General features: G+C 41.4%; 1 protein-coding gene across 2 annotated transcripts in view; it reads left to right on the forward strand.

Moving 5' to 3' along the window:
- Positions 1-19,496, forward strand: part of rnf19b (ring finger protein 19B) — a 50,047-nt gene that overhangs the window by 16,116 nt on the left and 14,435 nt on the right. For both annotated transcript variants that reach the window (XM_034201606.1, XM_034201605.1), the window contains exon 2: positions 9,692-10,937. In XM_034201606.1, the coding sequence (XP_034057497.1) occupies positions 10,282-10,937 (656 nt within the window). In that variant the 5' untranslated portion in view covers positions 9,692-10,281. The remainder of the gene's footprint in view (positions 1-9,691; positions 10,938-19,496) is intronic.

Genomic DNA, 19,496 nt, shown 5'->3' on the forward strand with positions numbered 1-19,496 from the left:
GATAATCTAGACAACTTGGACAAAACAGAACACTCCCCGGTGAACTCAGTCACAAACAAAAGACGAACCAACACTGAACACAGGAAGAGACAAGACTAAATACAGGGAGGGGTAATCACAAGACGAAAAAAAGCTGGGCAGGGGAGGAGAAACACAAGGGCCACAGGTGAACACAATCAGACAACTAGACACACCAGGGAAACTAACGACAGGAGGAAAAACACAGAGAGAGGGACCAGACAATACACAAGGGAGACTGTGGCCCTTTCTCATTTCATCAAATCCCCCTCCTCGACTCCTCGACTCCTCGGTCCTCCGGTAGTGACCCGGAAATGAATTTCAGCGCGCCATGTTGAAGGACATCTCATTTCTCTAAATGCACGTCGAGGACCGAGGATCGAGCGTCGAGGAGTCTCTCTGGAGGAGCTATAACCGAGGATACACTGATGGGTCCTCCACGGTCCTCCACGGTCCTCCACGGCTCCTTCGTGGATGCATTTCCGGCAACAGAGATGTTTCAAAGACTCGTGACGCACGGCCGGACTTATCTCAGCCAATGACAGCTCTGCATGCATCCCCTGGATATTATTTTATTAACTGCTTTCATCGCGAGGTGATGTTTCCAGAGGGAACAGCTGTGAGGTCCGTGCAGAAAGCAGAGCAGTGTGTATAATATATATCACTCAGTATAACGGGCCTACTCTCTTTATTTGCTTTAGTTTAGTAGATATCTACAAACAAAGAGTCCATATTTTTCTAAAACCATTTAGTGCTTCACATAATAAAATACACAACGGCTGTAGCCTGATTATTTTTTAGGAGCTGTAGGTGTGTGTGGTACAGTGTGTACGTAGATGCAGCGGACAGACAGGTTTGGTGTTAGGTTTGGTTTTGGTTTGGTTTGGTGTCCTCTGCTTACTTTTAATACTTGTAAATACAACTTTTGGCCCTTAATTTATTTTCCTCATTGTAGCGTCCAGAGAGGGGGGGGGAATATATCCAGTCTCTGATAGTGTTACGTTATTATGAGAGTGCTCTGTTTGATACTGAAATTGTATATATTTATATAAATATATACATATATATGTATATGTGTGTGTGTGTGTGTGTGTCCGCATCTGTAGCCTGTTATCGTCTCATTATACCGCACTGTGAATGAATCAAAGTAAATATATAAGTCGTCATGAACACATCTGTCCATCAGACAGAGGGCTGCTGTGCCTCCTGTCATCATTAATGGACGTCTCTTTAAAATGACCGCTCAGAGGAGAGGAGTTCTCATTTCTCTAACCGCCTGCTGCTTCCCCTCCTCTCTCCTCGGCTCCTCCGTTCACATCTTCTGTGGGCGGGACTAAGTCTCGAGGATAGGAGTCGAGGTAGGAGTCGAGGATAGGAGTCGAGGAGGGGAGTCGAGGAGGGGAGTTAGAGAAAGGGCCAGGGAGAACTGAACAGCAAAATGAACCCAAACATACAAAACTAAAAACGTGACATAACATGAGAATCGTGACATTGATAGTCTGAGCTTCCTGACGGTTTCCCCTGGAATCAACAATGACAACTAGAAAATGCATTTCCCGTTGAAAATGCGTGTGAATGCTGTAAACTGTGAACATGTGTGGCTGCAGAAAAAGCTGAATATGATATTAGCAGAATGGTAGCTGCTGTTAGCTACAGAAACCAAGTCAGTGTGTTGCTGAACTGAGCGGAGAAATGCAGAAAAGTGAAATGATTTGAATCAAAATTGTTACAGCTCAAATGCATTGCAATGACTTTGTTGAAAACTTGACAGTGAAATGTTAAACTGGAAGAGTAGGAAAAATGGTGAAGAAGCTTAATATTTAAAAGAAAAGGTTTAAAAAAGGTATAAACAATAAAATGTATAGCCTCAGTGTCCTGAAATAGCTGAATAATATAATAGTTGAATGGTTTCTGCAGCAGAAAGTAGGCTGAAGAAGTTAGATATGAAATGTAAGTAGTAGTGAATGAATGTGTAGTTAGTGTGAATAATGTAAACAGCATTCACACTAATAAACAGCTTTCAAGTTCTTAGGAAGTCAGGCCCTAGGACATGTAATAAATGATGTGTTTGGCATTATAATGTAAGCGGAAAAGGCTGCAGTGTCACTAAGTGTATTATTAAGTACTGCAGTTATGTTCATCTCAGAGTAACTTGAACAATACTTGAGTATTTATGCTACATTACAACTCTAATGAACTTCTATAAAGTAAATAAACTGTGTTCTTTTTTCTCCATTTGGAACTGTTGCTAAGTTACTGTTGCTCAGATTCAAATTTCACATACAAGACGTGATCACCAGTTTAAGAAAAAGGTACATTGTTTATTTTTAAACTACAGCTAAACAATTTCAAATAATCCCTTTTTAGATGGAATGATCACTTTCACCTAATGATTCTTTAATTGGAATGAAATACACATTAGGATGATTGCAGCATGATTTTCGTGGGGATCTGTAACAAACAAAGACGATTCAATCTGTAGAGAACAATGCTTCAGGCCAAGAAATTCTCCGCAAGAGACAATATTTAATAAAAAATGCATTTTTCAAACAAATATACCTCCTGCAATTAAAAAAAGTGCATAGGCATATTGCCATATCAGTAACATTTAGATTAATTGTTCAATGTCTATTATATTAAATGAACAATAGCACTGCTCCTTCGCGTTGAAAGGAGCCAGTTGCGGTAGTTCGGGTAAGGATGCCACCTGGCTGCCATCCTAGGGAGGGGATCCAGGCAGGTCCAGCTGGGAGGAGACCGAGGGGCAGACCCAGGACCAGGGGGAGGGATTATATCTCCACGCTGGCCTGGGGGCGTATTGGAATCCCCCAGTCAGAGCTGGTTAATGTGGCCAGGGAAGTTTGGGGCTCTCTGCTGGGACTTCTTCCTCCGCGACCCGGCCCGGTTGAAGAGGGATGGAAAATACATAAATAATTAGTAATAACAGTTTTTGTCACGATGACTTTGAAGCGTTCAGGTGGCCGTCTCTCTGTGGTGTGAATAATAATAATACATTTTATTTTAGGCGCCTTTCATGACACCCAAGGACGCCGTACAATTAGTTAAAAAAGAAAACGCTAATAGGCAACAGAACATGATAAAAACACAAACAGGAAATCATGGAGGAGACAGTCAAGTGGACACAAATGAAACATATAATGGGGAGCACTACAGTGAGTAGGCAGATTTGAACAGGTGGGTTTTTAATTGGGATTTGAATATGGTGATTGTGTCTGACTGTCGGATGTGCGGGGGGAGGGAGTTCCAGAGTCTGGGAGCAGTGCAGCTAAAAGCCAGAGCACCCATGGTGACGAGGCGTGGGGTGGGGACGGTCAACAGACCAGCAGAGGAGGAGCGGAGGGAGCGAGAGGGGGTGTACTCCTGAAGAAGGTCAGCCAGATAGGGGGGGGGGGGGGGGGGCAGGTTATGGAGGGCTTTGTAAGTGAGCAGTAGGTTTTTGAAGTTGATACGGGATTGCACCGGGAGCCAGTGGAGTTGGATGAGGATGGGGGTGATGTGTTCTGAGGCCTTGGTGCCGGTGATGATCCGGGCTGCGGAGTTCTGTATGATTTGTAGTTTATTGATGCGCTTGGTGGGTATGCCTGAGAGGATGGCGTTACAGTAGTCGATGTGGGGCGTGACAAATGCATTGACCAGGACTTCAGTGTTTGATTGAGAAAGCGATGGGCGGAGTCTGGAGATGTTGCGTATGTGGAAGAAGGCAGTCCGGGTGATGTTATTTATGTGAGGTGAAAATGAGAGGGAGCTGTCCAGGATGACACCAAGGCTCTTAACTCGGCCAGAGAAGGGGATGGGGTAGCCATCAATGATGAGTCAAACCATGAGAGTGCAGTACCAGTGATCCCAATGTCTGCCAGACGTTTGATAAGCAGTGGGTGCGAGATGGTGTCAAAGGCAGCTGTGAGGTCAGGATGGTGAGCAGTCCAGAGTCAGCTGCACGGAGGAGGTCGTTGGTGATTTTTACCAGCGCTGTTTCTGTGCTGTGCTTTGAGCGGAAACCCGATTGGAAGGGTTCATGAAGGTTGTTTTTGTCCAGGTGTTGTTGAAGTTGGCCAGCAACCACTCTTTCAAGGGTTTTTGAGATGAAGGAGAGGTTAGAGATGTGCCTGTAGTTATTCAGCTCCAGGTTTTTTGAGTGTTGGTGTTATAGCAGCAGTTTTGAGGTTTGGCGGTACAGTTCCAGTTGCGAGGGACGAGTTAATGATTATTGTGATCAAGGGGCAAACGAGGCACACAGGCTTTAACAAGGGCAGTGGGGACTCGGGAGTGGGTCGAGCTGACAGGTAGTAGGTTTGGATTTACGGATGAGCTCAGTGATGGAGAACTCAGTAGCTGCTGAAAGATTGGACAGGGTGGGGATTAGCTGGTGACTGGTGGAGCTCAGCCACTGTGGGTCGTCTTTGGAGGTGCTGGATGCAGCCAGTTGCAGGTGGATGGTGTTGATTTTGCTATTGAAGAAAGTCATTGCGGTCATCAGATGAGATGTCTGTGGGGAGGGTTGTGGGAGGTTGAAGTAGGTGTCTGACGGTTAAGAAGAGGTTTCTCGTGTTACCTTTTCCAGAACTGATGAGGTTGGAGTAGTAGGAGGACTTAGCGACGGTGAGGGCGTTCTTGTAAAGGCAGAAGTGTTGAGGCTGGCAGTGATTCATCTTGTTGCATAACAGCAATCAACTTCCACAGATGCACACCTGTATATAGCACACAGATTTGAACACTGAAGCGTGTGTGTCTGTTTGGGTGCTGTGATTATTATGCTGTCGTTTGGCACATCTTGTATGAACAGCCTGAGAACTTCACAATCTGGGCTTGATTTGTTATCAACATGCTCACACACATTTTGTTCCACACTTGTCCTCCTACTCCACTGCTGCTCAATTCAGTGTGCACGCACGCACGCACGCACGCACACACACACACACACACACACACACACACACACACACACACACACACACACACACACTCTTTAAACGACTAGGCTAGATGTTGTTAGATGTGTACTTGATATTTAAAATAAAAAACATTATTGTTTCAGATGCTTTTTCCTTTATTTTGCTCATTTGTCACAAACTTTAGAAACACATTCAGTCTCTCCATTCAAGATTGCGAAAACGTTTTTTTTCCTTCTGGACAATAAAGCTTGCTGCTTCTTATTCTTGCCATCTGTGCACTTAACTGAAATGAAGGTTGGGAAAAACAGGCATTACTGTGTGTTCTCAGGACAGAAACAAACAGTTTAATAGGGTGTGAGTTTTCCAGTGGTGGTAAGTATAAGTATTGCACACATATAAATTGGCCTATACTCCATTCCATTACAATTTAGAAGCAACTATTATGGAGTACTATAGTACTTTATTACCCAACATTGTACTGCAGTTAAAAGTTACACAATTAATTCACCTAAACACCAGTGAAATGCTCTTTTTCTATTTACATTGTATTACAAAATACAACTCCTAATTAGGTAACTTTTTAGATGCATGATTTCAGAAATAATTTATTTTTCCCACAGTAAGGAGATGTACAATTTCATTAGATTAAAATGTGTACTCTTCTGTACATCTTCTTAAGTGAATAATCTGAATACATCCTGTACCTAAAAATGTCCTTCTTTTGCTCTCTGTCAATCGTTTTTCCAATACTTCAGTGCAGAATACAACAAATACTTAATAGTCATTTATTCATCAAATATCCTGTCACTCTCAATTGCAACTTCTCAAGTTATGTTCCGTTGATCCAACAAAACAAGATGTTGTCTGAAAAACTGGATATTTTTCACAACTTTCTGACATTTTGTTGTTGCAAATGATCAACTCAGATTGAAGTTCTCCTGATTCAGTTGTACATGTTTGAGTTTTAGACGTTTCCAGTGAAACAAGATTGAATGGTCTAAAAATGTTTATTTTTAAAATATTATGGAATGGAACCTCCCATGAGGTGCTGCCGTTGCCTAGCAACCGTGACACCAGTCTTTTGCTTTTGTACTTTCATCAGATGATGACATCATTTTGGAATGCCTTTGGTTTCAAAGCCATTTCCAAATGATGTCATCACAGCATTCTCAGAAGTTTGCAAAGAGGACCCACATTCAGATTCCACTAGTTTGAACACACCAGCGCATACCAAACATCTACAGAACACTTCTGAGATTATCTGCAATATTATTCAGGAACAATACCATGGATAGACAAGGAGCACCACAGACAATGGACACACTGGAGGTTAGGGTGGATAATGTTCGTCCCCAGGTGGAGAACTTTTATAAAAGCATAACTAAAGAACAGTTGCAGTTGTTAGATATCGGCACCCCGGATGACGCAACTAAAGTTTTGTTGGCAGAACTTATTTTAAGCATTGTAACATCTGTGACTTCACACTTGTTGAAGGGTATTGTGAACACAACTATTGTTGTGTCGGAGGAGAGTATTGTGTTAAGTATGGGCACCACACTCACTCAGAGTGTTGCCGACGTCTTGGGCTTGAAGGAAGGAGTGCAGAGTGTTAGCTCGGAGCGCTTGAAAATCTTGATCAGTAAAGAGGTTGCAAGAAGTATCGTCTCTTCCCTCACCACTTTGCACTCTGCAGAGTTTACAATAAGCCAGCATGTCACTCAACCTAACAAACTTAATACTATGGTTGGTCATGCCACCAAAATGTTAAAGGAATTTGCCGCCAAGACGAGATTGTTGTGCTCTCGACCAAAAGAACACTTGTTGCTGGCAGAATCAAAAAATGACGAAGATATGAGGCAGGCAAGCAACAGTGCAAGGACTGAGACCCCAGAGAATAGCTCATCCCCTGGCAGCTCTGACTCTGCAAAAAGTAAAACTGTCCAGGACATAATCAACAAGGAGGTGAAAGAGATCATTGGACCTCTTCTGACTCCTGTGTCTGATACTGACTCCGAGGTTGTGCATTCTCAAAGCTCTCAGGAGAGTTCAGTTCTTGCAGACAATATTGCAATGGCAATAGCTGAAGGACTGGAGGGTTTCGAGGAGATGGCAGCAACCCCAACATCAGGAAGAACAGATAAGAGCAAACTTTCTTTGGAAGATATAGAGCGCAAGATAAGGAACTTTTTTACGAAACACTTTGCAAAAGCATGGATACTTCGCATTTTTGCACAACTGAAGGCTACATTTCAGAAGGGCTCCAAAGCTGACAGCAGGTCCACAGTGCAGTCACTTATGGATGATGTAGATCGTCTGCTTCAGCCAAGGGATGGGAAAAAAACACAGGTTGGAGATCAGATTAGTGTGTTCAAGGGTCTTAACACTATTCCCAGTGCTGGAGTCCTTGTGTTCACAAAGGAACTGACTGATATCCTCCTCTCATACCTCCTCAAACATGAATTGCCTGATGTTTTCCCAAGACAAATGAAAAAGCAGGCACCTCGCACATCAGTGGCTCCTCAGCCCTCAACTCACACTGACACATTAGTGTCACATGCGGAGATGCGTATTGAGGTGCAAAACAAAGTGTGGGATTTCATGGCACTCATGAAGTGGTGGCGGAAAACTCAGGTTGGTGGCCACAGTGATAGAGTACGAAGTGCCCTTAAGGACAGCCAGTCACTGGTACGAACATCGGTGAGAGTAGTTGAAACGTCCAAGGAAACAAAAGCGGCCATCAAAATAATCTTGCAGAGGCTGGTTTCGCAGGTTTTTATGAAAGCTAAAGTGGACTGCGCCCTTGAAAACGTTAATGACATCGTTAGTCGTCTGTTTGAGAAAACAGTGGCCGATATCGAGTGGGTTGATTTTGGTACCAAACCTGGGGCCTTGAAAGATCTTGACAAGGCCATTTTCCGGGACCTATGTAAGGTGTACGGCTGCGCGGAAAAGGTGCTCAGCTCTTTGTACTTAGAGGATCCTGCACTGGAGAAACACATTGCCGGCATCGCCACATATCGGCTGACGACAACACCAAGACAGGGTAGCCAAATCTGCAGATTCTTCTCCTCAGTGGGCAGAACCATCTCAGATGTCTGCAGGTAAGGGTCTTGTATTATTTAAGTGAAAGGGTTTTTGGAGGTTTACACCGGGTACTCCGGGTTCCCTGTGTTCAATTCATGAAACAAAAACAACAGCAATCCCGTTTTTACTTAGTTTGTTTTCTGACTACCGCTGTATGTTGGGTTTTCTCCAGAATATTCTGGTTTTCCCGCGTTCAATTAATTTAAACATCGGATTAATTAAACAAAAAAAAATTGCTTTCATCTTCAAGGAAAAGGGATATTGAATAAATGAACCCTTTAAATGTCTTTTTTGAGGTGTTTCAACCAAACACTTAAATACATAATCAAAAATAAAATGCAACTAAATAACTTAAAAGCATGCTGTTTAGTATTTCTTACACATTCCTTAACATCAGCTTACACAGCCTGTAATTGTAGTGAGGACACAGAATGTAATTATACATACGTGAACACAAGTATCACTTTTCAACTGTGCTCATTCAGAGGTGTGTGTGTGTGTGTGTGTGGTGTGTGTGTGTGTGTGTGTGTGTGTGTGTGTGTGTGTTGTGTGTGTGGTGTGTGTGTGTGTGTGTGTGTGTGTGTGTGTGTGGTGTGTGTGTGTGTGTGTGTGTGTGTGTGTGTGTGTGTGTGTGTGTGTGTGTGTGTGTTGTGTGTGTGTGTGTGTGTGTGTGTGGTGTGTGTGTGTGTTGTGTGTGTGTGTGTGTGTGTTTGGTGTGTGTGTGGTGTGTGTGTGTGTGTGTAGCAGTGTACGTACATGTTCATATACAGGTTTCAACATGTATTTTAATGTTTTTATTACAGATTTTAGAAGTGAATTTATAACCTGATATTTAAAGAAATAAACATCCATTTATATATGAGTTACATGTGTCTGTGTCCATTTCAACGTGTCTTTTTATGAGTCTGTTTTAAGGTTTTCTAAGTGTTACTGTATTTTTTTATAGGAAGAAAAGAACATATGTGTTGTGTGTAGTTGTGTGTTTGTGCAATGGATATTTACATGTATATGTATATCATTATCACATAATTCTTTCCTTTTTCATTTGCGTGTGTCAGAGGTGTGTAAGGAAGGTGTGTGTGTGTGTGTGTACATGTAATGAATATAATCATTATATTAAATGTATGTGTGTGTCATGGTGTTGGTTGACAGGTGTAAGCAAGCCTTCTAATGCTTCTATATGTAGGAATAATCACTTGTGTGTGTGTGTGTGTGTGTGTGTGTGTGTGTGTGTGTGTGTGTGTGGCCAGTCACAGAGTGGGTCGCTGTTGCCTTGCTCATAGTGAGCGTCACCATGGCAACGGCACTAGCAGCGCAGTGTGAAGTGGAGGAAGAGCTTGTGGTACTCAGCATGATGGAGATTATATATATATTTATATATACAGAGAGACTGGTTGATGTCATGTATTTCACTATAACATGCTTCTCATTTGAATTGAACCTTTTTAATTAAGGTTATTTAACACATACAGTGTAGCATTAGCTTGTGTGTATCTGTGTGTGTGTATTTAAATGCTTCAGCCCAGATGTGTTGTCAGTTCACGGTCACAAGAGTTAATGATCAAATTAAAACCCAGGAAGAGCAAAGCTGAGACAAAAAGAGAGGGAGGGAGCGAGGTGTGTGTCATACTGAGCATGCTCTTTGTGCTAACTTCCTGCTCTCCTCTTCCTGACAGAAAACAGCATTCAGAGAGAGACCGGCGTTCAACAAGAACAGAGGAAGACGAGCTGAGTAGAGGCTCAGCTGAGGAAAATTTGATCCATTCTGAGGATAAATCATAACATTCAGACTGACCTGTGGATGATTCCGTTTTTCATTCTTTTTTTACCCTGTATATTTTTTAAGGTGAGTCATTAATCGGAACAGACATGAACATTTTGATAATCGCAGTAATGTGTCACCTCGACGTCTGCCTGGGAGCTGAAAGAATTGCAACTTCTTTGAGAACCTTTCCTGTTTAAGAGAAACATTGGGAGCTTAAGGGGATTTATTTTTCACATTGAACTTTCATTTTCAATTTTGACGTCACTGTTATTTTACTCTTTACGGGTAACGTTTTCTTTTCTCATAAAAGGAAGAGAAGGAGGTGACTGGACAAGTTTCTCTAACAGGAACTCAGATATCATTTGCATTCCAGTTTGGTTCTCACAGGGGACAAGTCCTCCCTTGTGACTGAGTGTGTTTTTGTGAAGCTGAGTGTCCCTCTGCAAGACATTAACGTGTCTCGGGGGGCAATACCCGGGCCTGTGTGTCTCTTCTGGGATCATGGGATCAGAAAAGGACTCCGAGTCGCCTCACTCCTCGGTGAGCGGCATCCCTAACCCTAAGTGCCGTGCGGCTGGCAAACGCCACGGCCGCATCTCCTTCCACAGCCTCTTCCACAGCAAACGGGGTGCCAGGGGTCCCAAAGGAGCAGCAGCCACCCCTTTATCCCATCTACACCAACATCACCACACACAACAACCGCTTCTCCCTTCTGCCTTGAGCTCAGCACCCCCTGCAGCCTCTGCTACTCCCACAACGACCACCGCCACCACGACCCCCCAGGACGCTGCCTCCGGCACGCCCTCAGAGCCCCTCTCCTCCAGCCAGCCGTCCCTGGATGGAGCCCCTTCCTCTGGGGATGCCAGCCTCCTGGAGTGCCCCCTGTGCCTGGTGCTCCAGCCCCCCGAGCAGCTGCCTGAGCTGCTGGGCTGCAGCCACCGCTCCTGCCTCTGTTGCCTGCGCCAGTACCTCCGCATCGAGATCACAGAGAGCAGAGTCCAGCTCAGCTGCCCTGAATGTGCCGAGAGACTGTCTCCGCGACAGGTGGCGGACATCTTGGACGACGCGGCCCTGCTGGAGAAGTATGAGGAGTTCTTGCTGCGGAGGTGCCTGGCCTCTGACCCGGACTGCCGATGGTGCCCGGCGCCTGACTGCGGGTAAGAAACTCTCCATCATGTCCTCTCTGCTGAAATCTTTCTAAAATCATATTGTTATTCCCCAGACATGTTTCCTTATTGCAAACACCACCGAACCAAGGGATTACCCAAATTAGGGAACCGTTCCTGAATATGAAAAGACCAAAAATGAAGCAGCTTTGAAGTTATGGCAATGAGAAAGAAGACAGATAAAACCATCGATACAAAAATAAAAATATTGAGAAACGAATTTAAACCGCCTGATAACATTTGAAATGTTCCGTACTATAAGGTATCTATTAACTAGTGCCAAGAAGATTCAATTGAAATTGGATGCAATGTGCTGCATCTGGGTTTGAAGAGGCCTACAGTAGGCATCGGGCATCACTGTGCATATTTCAGTTTATGATATTTAACAGCTGCCAGGCTACATGTTTTTGTTTCTGGATTGCAACATATATTTTTTTGTAATGAAACTTCAGTAGACCTTAACGTTGACATCAAAGTGTGAAAACGGACTGTTACAACCTCTCAAAGTCCAGGTTGACATATTCAAATTGCATGTTTTCAATCGTCCGAAAGCCAAAAAAAGATATCCAAGTAGCAATAAACAGAGAAAAGCAGCAATTGTTTTAACATTTAAGACACTGAAACCAAGGAATGTTTGATATTGGATACTTTACCAATTTATTTTCGATAATTCGACTGAAAGATTAATCAATTTATATCTTCATCAGTAGTTTATTGGACTGTGTGGAAAGTGTGTCTTGTTTCTCTGCTTAGTTGGTTTCCAAGAGATCTGATCAGAGATTAGGCTTTAGAACATTGAACCGTCATGTTCTCAAACATGTGTTCCTGAACGGAACAGAACTCTGTCTCCCTGAACGGAAATCCCCTTGTAAGATAAATAAAAACAAATATGCAACCACAAGAAGCAGAAACTAAACTAGAACGAGTGAGAAAGCCGTAAGCATTTAGTCACCTGGGACAGGATATGTTTTATAAAGGAGAAATAATGTCTTGTCATTTAGTTTGAACAGCTTTAACATCTTGTTTTTGACTTCCTCATTCTTTCAGATTAGGGTTATTGCTAAAGAGTCATGATACATTTCTATATGTTTCTGTCTGGATTAGCAGTAGCTAGCTCTGTTAGAAAAAGAGAAAGAGGGGATGAGGAAGTAGAAAGTGAAATGTCAGAGGGCTGTGGGAGGAGGGGAGATTCAGAAGGTTTTGGAGGTAGAGAAGCGCTCTTAGGTTTCTGGAACAAATTGGAGGCGTTTGTTTCATCATAGAAAGCAAGAGTGATTCATAGTGTCTGTGTTACTGCGTGTGGGAAGGTGGAACGCAGATATTGGCTGCTGTGGTTTTGTACAGTAATACAGGTATTGTCGCAGGGGGAGGCCAAAGCGTCCGTGTGGTATCTTTGAATACATCTGTCTGTATGTAGCTTCACGTCTCGGATTTTCGGTTTGTATCTCCATGACCGGGTGACATACGCCTACATCAAAGGGTTTTATATTTCATCTTCTTTCAACAGTTCAAGTATAATAGTCTAGAATGTTCAATTAGTTTTCATTCTATTCATTTCTTTATTTTTGGCAACATTTTAGTTTGTTTGATTTAGTTTTTAGAGATCATTTGCTAGTTTAAGTTAAATTGATTTTTTTCAAAAAAGTTGTGTATTGTTCTTGTTCAGTATAATATCTCGTAAGTATGATGCTACAGATTAAAAAATATACTCGCATGGTTCGAGAACTGCGTAGAAATGGCCATCAATTTGAGTCTTTTACTATGACTCCAGTTGGTTTCAGATCAAAATCAGATCTATTCTGAATAACTTTGATGAATAGCATTTGATCTACTACGATCATTTAAGACATTATTGTTTTGTGAAATATAATAGGGAATAATTGTAAAGCATAGCGGCAGAGCTCCATCTCCTAGAATGACAGGTCTTTTCACTTTCTGTGTCTCAATGTCACAAGAGTTCATGCTGGTTCCCTTTTTTGGTAGTGATTATCATTTTAGAAAAGAAAACAAATATTTTTTAAATAATTACGATTTTTCCTTTACTTTACCAATTGTATTTATTATATGGCAATACTTTTCACAGCTTAATCTCATTTTATTTGATGTTAATAAAAAAGACATTCAGGAACATTCAACATATGCTGTAAAGCAGTGCTTCTCAAAGTGTGGTCCGCGGACCACTGGTGGTCCGTGAGCGCCCCCTAGTGGTCCGCGAGTATATTGGTAACATTTCACATTTGAAATAAATAAATACATTTAAGTTTTCCGCACTCTCGCGGGAATATCTCCGCAATGGAGCGAGGTTAAGTTTCACTTTCAATTGCATGATATAGCCCAGCGCAACACCTTCATCACACATGTTGCCACTTGTTTGTACCATTTTCAAGCGATTTGTAATCTGTTCTAGAAAAACGATGTGTTTTTTGATATTTGTGGAGTTAGGTGGTCCGCGAGTGTTTTTTTATTGGTTAAGTGGTCCTTGGAATGAAAAAGTTTGAGATACACTGCTGTAAAGCTAGCTTTCTTTCCTGAAATTAAAATCAAAATAGTTTATCCTCACTGAGGGAATGGATTTGGAACTAGCCTTTTAGATTAAGAGATATATTGGTATATCTTAAATAGTAAGGGTTCATCTTTTGAGAATCATTAAGCGTGACTATGATCATTTTGAAAACAGAAACAACAAATGAACTAGTAGAAACTTGAGTTCATAGGATGAATACACATGTTCTCTGGATTCAACACAGGGCCCTGCTACAGCCTCACTCAGTGTGGCAAACCAGTAGCATAAAGTTGCTAATGTTAGCATCAAACTTTATTAAATCACATTATTGAGTTAAGTCAATAAATGTATAACTTTTCTACTCGAGTTCAAACAATGTAGCTCTGTCTATCTCTATTTTCATTGTCTGCTGATTTGCTTGTAAAGTTAACTGTGACCTTCACTTTTGCAGACGATGTCGTAGAACGTTGTTGCTGGGGTACTGCATTGTTGCTATGAGACAGGATGTACTTATTTTTCGGGCTTAGCGATGTATGTGTATGAAACTTGGCACACACGTTAACAATTATGAACCTCGCTGTACCTGACACCTAGATGTTAGATATTTAACAGGCATGGTGTCACGTACAGCGGGGTCTGCTTCATTAAGGTTTTTGGGGGTTCTATAGAACCACCTTGCCACACCAAAACACAACAACCATATCAGTTAACTAAGTTCATCATTGTTAACGTGTGTGCCAAGTTTTGTGTGTGTGTGTGTGTGTGTAAGTAGCTTTTTTATGCGCACATAATCAGAACAAATCAGGTTATCGATACGGATCAGTTCATGGCGATGGTGATTCAGTGCTGCGGCCACAGGGATCCTGGAAACCCCCCAACGTCTGAGGGTGTGCGAAGGCCCGATCATCTCTGCCTGCAGCTTTAATTGAAATATATATATTTTTTAAAGATGTTATTGCAACAGGCCCAAGCTTATGTAGACGGAGATAAGCAATCAGCGCGGAGATGATCATCTGGTTAAAAAAGTGTGTGTTTGCTTCAGCAGTATCATTGTAGGAGAGGTTGACTGCTGACCTACATATTTACCGCTACGATGCTCCATCTCACGCCAGCGGTGACTCAACACTCCGTTAAACCAAGTTAAGCAAGTCCAGATTATTCACCACAAACAGCCCCAGCTGGAGACAGAGACACAGCTCTGTAAACACACACACTAACACACAAATACACACACCTGCCAGCTCCAGCTCCAGACTGTTGGTCACTCGAGGTTGCTTTCACAGAAAAAGCGTAATAAGTGTGAATATCGTCAATACAACTGTTGATGTAGTGTTTTAAGCTGATAATAAGTGTGTGTGTTTGTGTAGGTGTGTGTGTGTGTGTGTGTGTGTTTGTGTAGGTGTGTTGGCCACCTGTTATGTAAATCTGACCTGTTTTTTTGTATCTTGTAATAAATACAGTAGAATATTTATACAAGTGTTTATGACGTTTTATACTTCTCGCAGCTGTTCTGCATATTATGAAATAGTTAAAAAACATTATTAATCTCACCAGTTGGGCTTCTTGACAAGGAAAAAGAAAGTCTAGTAGACATTTCTCAGCAGAGTGATTATGGCACCATTAGGATCCATGAAACATGACTCTAAATGTATGCTAATATATCTCCATGTCTGCTGGATATGTAAATAAGCCACTGCTGTATATAATAGTATACGTGATTAATGTTGGGTTGTCAGTTTTTTTCTACTGCAATGAAATCTAGTTATGCTTCTTTAACAGTAAGTTCTTAAAGCTACTGAATGCTTTTCTTTTCTTCAGACATCAAGAAACATGTCTTAATGATTGTTGAAGCCTGACTTTAAAAGCATGGCTCATTTGGTCACATCACTACACATACAAAGACAACTAGCACAAGATGCTACATCTTTTGCAAAAACAAACACTAAATACATTCAACCATATTTTATGAAGGCTCAAACTTTGAATTTGCTCTTTTCTAATTGCTAAGTCTACGTTTGACTTGAGTTATTGGCAAATATATATGTTTATAATGTTATAAGTTGAGTAAGTGAATATATTGATCAAACACAACACACAAGCAGTTGCTGCACACTGATGAAAAGGTGTATTCTGCTCTACTTGTAAAATCAATCAATACATCCTTGCTTTTCCAAAGGTTACATTTGACTCTGAAAATTAGAACATGATTTGTTTTTTTATGATATAGTACATTAACAAAATGTAGCCATCAGGTGTTCGGCTATTAAGTCATTAGGTATGGCATATTGAATTGCAGTGTTACAATGACCGAAAAGTATTGTTGCACACTGATGGGAATGTGTGTTCTTCTCTACTTTGTACAATTAGTCTGTTTTGATTGGTCAACCGCTTAAAGTTGTTCCGCCCCTTATCCTATCGCATTCAATGTGTTGGAGCGCTAGCCAATAGAAGCGCGAGTATTACATAGTGATGTCATTACAGGCAAGAGAAACCCCAAAAAGCATAAAAGGGCCTCCATAAGTAACTGCTTTAAGTGTCATTTTAGTTTGTAAAAAATGTAATAATAAACAATATATATATATATTCAGTATAAGTGAAGGTATTCTTAAGCTGCTGCACTTTCCGAAAACAAAGTCTTAAAATAGAATGAATATAAACTGTTTTTTGGGGTGTTTACCCAAAATATTGACATGTTACACAAACAATCTTTGGGTCTTTTGTATGAGTATTTTCACTGTAAACAAATCAATTAATCAATTTATACCAAAACAAATCTACAACTGGTAAATGTGTCCGACTTATCCACTTGACCGTCACAACAGCTCCGCCCTGCTCGTTTCATACAGCCAATCCGGTCTCTTCCCGTGATATCGAGAACAAAGAGTGCTGTCTCCTCTGGCTGTCAGTTGCTATGGCGACTATCGATGCGGCATAGAAGGAGCGTTGCCAGGGGTAACAGGAGTTGGGGCTTAATTAAACAGATCCATACGTGATCACACTGGACTCTGTGCACGTGCATGTCGTCGGACACTTCATGTGTTTTTCATGTTTCTGTGTGAGTCACACTGATGCCCGCTCAGTTCCACACCGCAGACTAGCATCTGAATGTGTGTTGTAGCGTTGCGTTTACAAGCTCAGCAGGATTCCCAGGTGGCTCCTGGTGAGGCTGAACGCTGACAGGAGTGTTTGTGCACGCTTCCTTGGAACACGCAGCATGTCAGCCCTCATAAACCTCCCCGCCTCTTTCCTCTGAATCTGCCTTGTTTTATTCCACATTAACATCTCGTGATCTAACACGATCCTCTTACACTCTTTTGTTGTCATATATCTCAACACCTCTCCCTTTGTTCCTTTTCTTCTTTTTCCATCCTGGAGATGTCAGCCTGATAAGCTCTCAGCCCAAAACCCACCAATTGTGAAATTGCTGTGAGGTAGGATGCTCTTCTGGGGGAAAGGTGTTGTGGCAACCGCTGCTTTGTACCTCAACAAGTCTTGAGTTATCCAAACGTGGAGCACAGACACGCAGACACCTTTCTCTTTCCTCCAGTTGTTTTTATCCCATGCTAGCGGCATTATGGCTGTGGGGATCTGTGGATCAGTGCACTCTCCCTCTGGAGGGAACTTCGGGATTTTAGCCTTTGCAGACCATTTACATGCATAAAATCCTACATAACACACTACAGGAAAGGGAAAACTCAAAAAGCATAATAGGGCTCCTTTAAGGATGTGCTAATTGTACAGCCCTGTTTCCAGCTTTGTGACAATGAACTTGTCTAGCAGAGGCTTTTGAAGAGTTTATTTAGCCTAAGAAGTGGGAGAATGTTCAAAACATATAAGGAAATAAGTCATCCTTTAGTTTAAAAGATATTAGAAAATCCAAATAACTTGAGTTCATAATTTGTATATACTCAGTACAATATTTGTGTATCTGTACCCATTACTGTCACCTCACTGTTTTACATTTTGAAGACAGGCAGTATACATGTTAACAAGTTGGATTTCAGCTGAGGAAAATGGCGTTGTCAAATGGTGGGAAATTTAAAACAAAACAAAATGGTTATGAAATTGTCTTTCTTATGAAGAGCTTGTTCCAACTGCCAGCTTGAACCACATGTTATGTTGCAGATAAAAAAAATGCGAACTTGGCATCTCTGTGTTTTTGTTTCCCTTTGTTGAATCCAAGCTTTATACAGCTATTTCAGCATTGAGTCAGTTAGGTGAACATTTGACCTTCTGATGCCTGTGTGGCAGAGGTGGGACAAGTACTCAGGTCTTGTACTTAAAGTAGAAGTACCAGAGTGTAGGAATACTCTGTTACAAGTAAAAGTTCTGAATTGCAAATGTTACTGGACTAAAGGTTTGAAAGTATAAGCATCTAAATATACTTAAAGTAACAAAAGTAAAAAGTATTGTTATGCAGATTGGTCCATTTCAGAATAATATATATTGAATATATAGTGTTGTTATTGATGCATTGAAGTGTTATCAAAGCTGGTAAAGATGCAGCTAGTTTTAATGTCTTTGTATACTGCGGGTTAGCTTGTGAACTTAATCCACGTATAACTAAAGTCGGATTTAAGCAAACATTTGAAATACTCAAGTAAAGTACAAGTCCCTCAAAAGTGTTCTTTAGTACAGCACGTGAGTAAATGTACTTAATTACTTTACACCACTGCTGTGTGGACCGTTTATTTCATCAGTACAGAAGCTACTTATGCAGATTTTTTAGACAGAAATGTCTAGTCTATATCCTCGCCCATTTGTCTCTGCAGGAATGCCAGCTCTTGTCTGGTCTTGTCTCGAGAAGTAAACGCTCGTCTCCTCTGATAATCCATTAATGTATTCTTCCTGGGAACAGGCCTGTCAGTGTTTGAGCAGCTGCTAATGAGCGGCATGTTGGGGCCGGCTTGTTCGAGGCGTACCAAAACCATTATAAGTTTGTCATGTTATCATTTCTTCCACACTCCTCCTCCTTTTTAAAACTATAACTTGAGCACTGAACTAACGTAGTCTTTGTTTGTCCGGGTATACAAAGAGGCAGAAATGTTACATGCTTTACGTCGACATGTTCTCTTCCATTTAGCTTGGTAACAATATCTGCAGTGATTGATAGCTTTTATCTCAGTCTCCCTCACTCTTTGTGATTGCCGTTTTCTCCATACTTTTCTAAAATGCCAACCTTTTTGCTTGGTTACCCCTTTTTGCTTGGTTACCCCTATTTGCTTGGTTACCCCTATTTGCTGGCCTAATTTTAGTACAAAAATGATGGTTGGTCTGGTATACTTTTAAACGAGAACATGTATTCCCAGGGGCGGTTCTAGAAGGGGCCAAGAGGGGCCAGTGCCCATGTAACTCTGAACTTTGACCCCCCCCTGTGGGCGAATTCTCCTTTTGGAGGGGGGCCCCCTTTTGGAGGAGAATTTATTATGATAGGATTTGTGATTTGTTTTCGAATTCAACAGGAATACGTTTTGTTTTGAAAAATGTAGTTTTAAAAGAATTGTAACTAGGTAATTGACACAGATTATGTTACTAAAACAAACACCCATCCTGGTATTTAATGTTTTTTTGTGCTTTATGACATTTTGAAAACTGTCTCTTTTGTTCCCCTTTAAATGTGGCCCTCTCATAAAATAATTGGTTCCAGCATGCGCCTTAAAAACTAGGATTGTCTTTTTTCCATATTCTCTAACATTTTGTATTACAAACAATGAATTCTTAAATCCAGAAAATAACCAACAAATGAATCCAGAACAGACATATTTGTTGGTTTCAGCCCTAATGTTTGTGGAACGGTTGACCACAGGTCGAGGAACAAGTGGTTAGTTACTTTAGGGGATTTCTTAATATTGCAACATTTCTAAACATTTCCGCTATTGTCTCATGACTCATAGCACTTTCTAGAATAAATACAACATCTGTAACAGATTTCTCTTGATTTAATTTAAAATTGAACACAAATGTCCTGCTGGTTGCAGCTTTTTAATGTCTTGTCTCATAACCTAACCTTCGTCTGGGCTCTTAAAATAGCTTCATCACTGCTGTAT

This window comes from Gymnodraco acuticeps, unplaced genomic scaffold (assembly GCF_902827175.1).
Source record: "Gymnodraco acuticeps unplaced genomic scaffold, fGymAcu1.1, whole genome shotgun sequence".
NCBI classification, from domain to species: Eukaryota; Metazoa; Chordata; class Actinopteri; order Perciformes; family Bathydraconidae; genus Gymnodraco; species Gymnodraco acuticeps.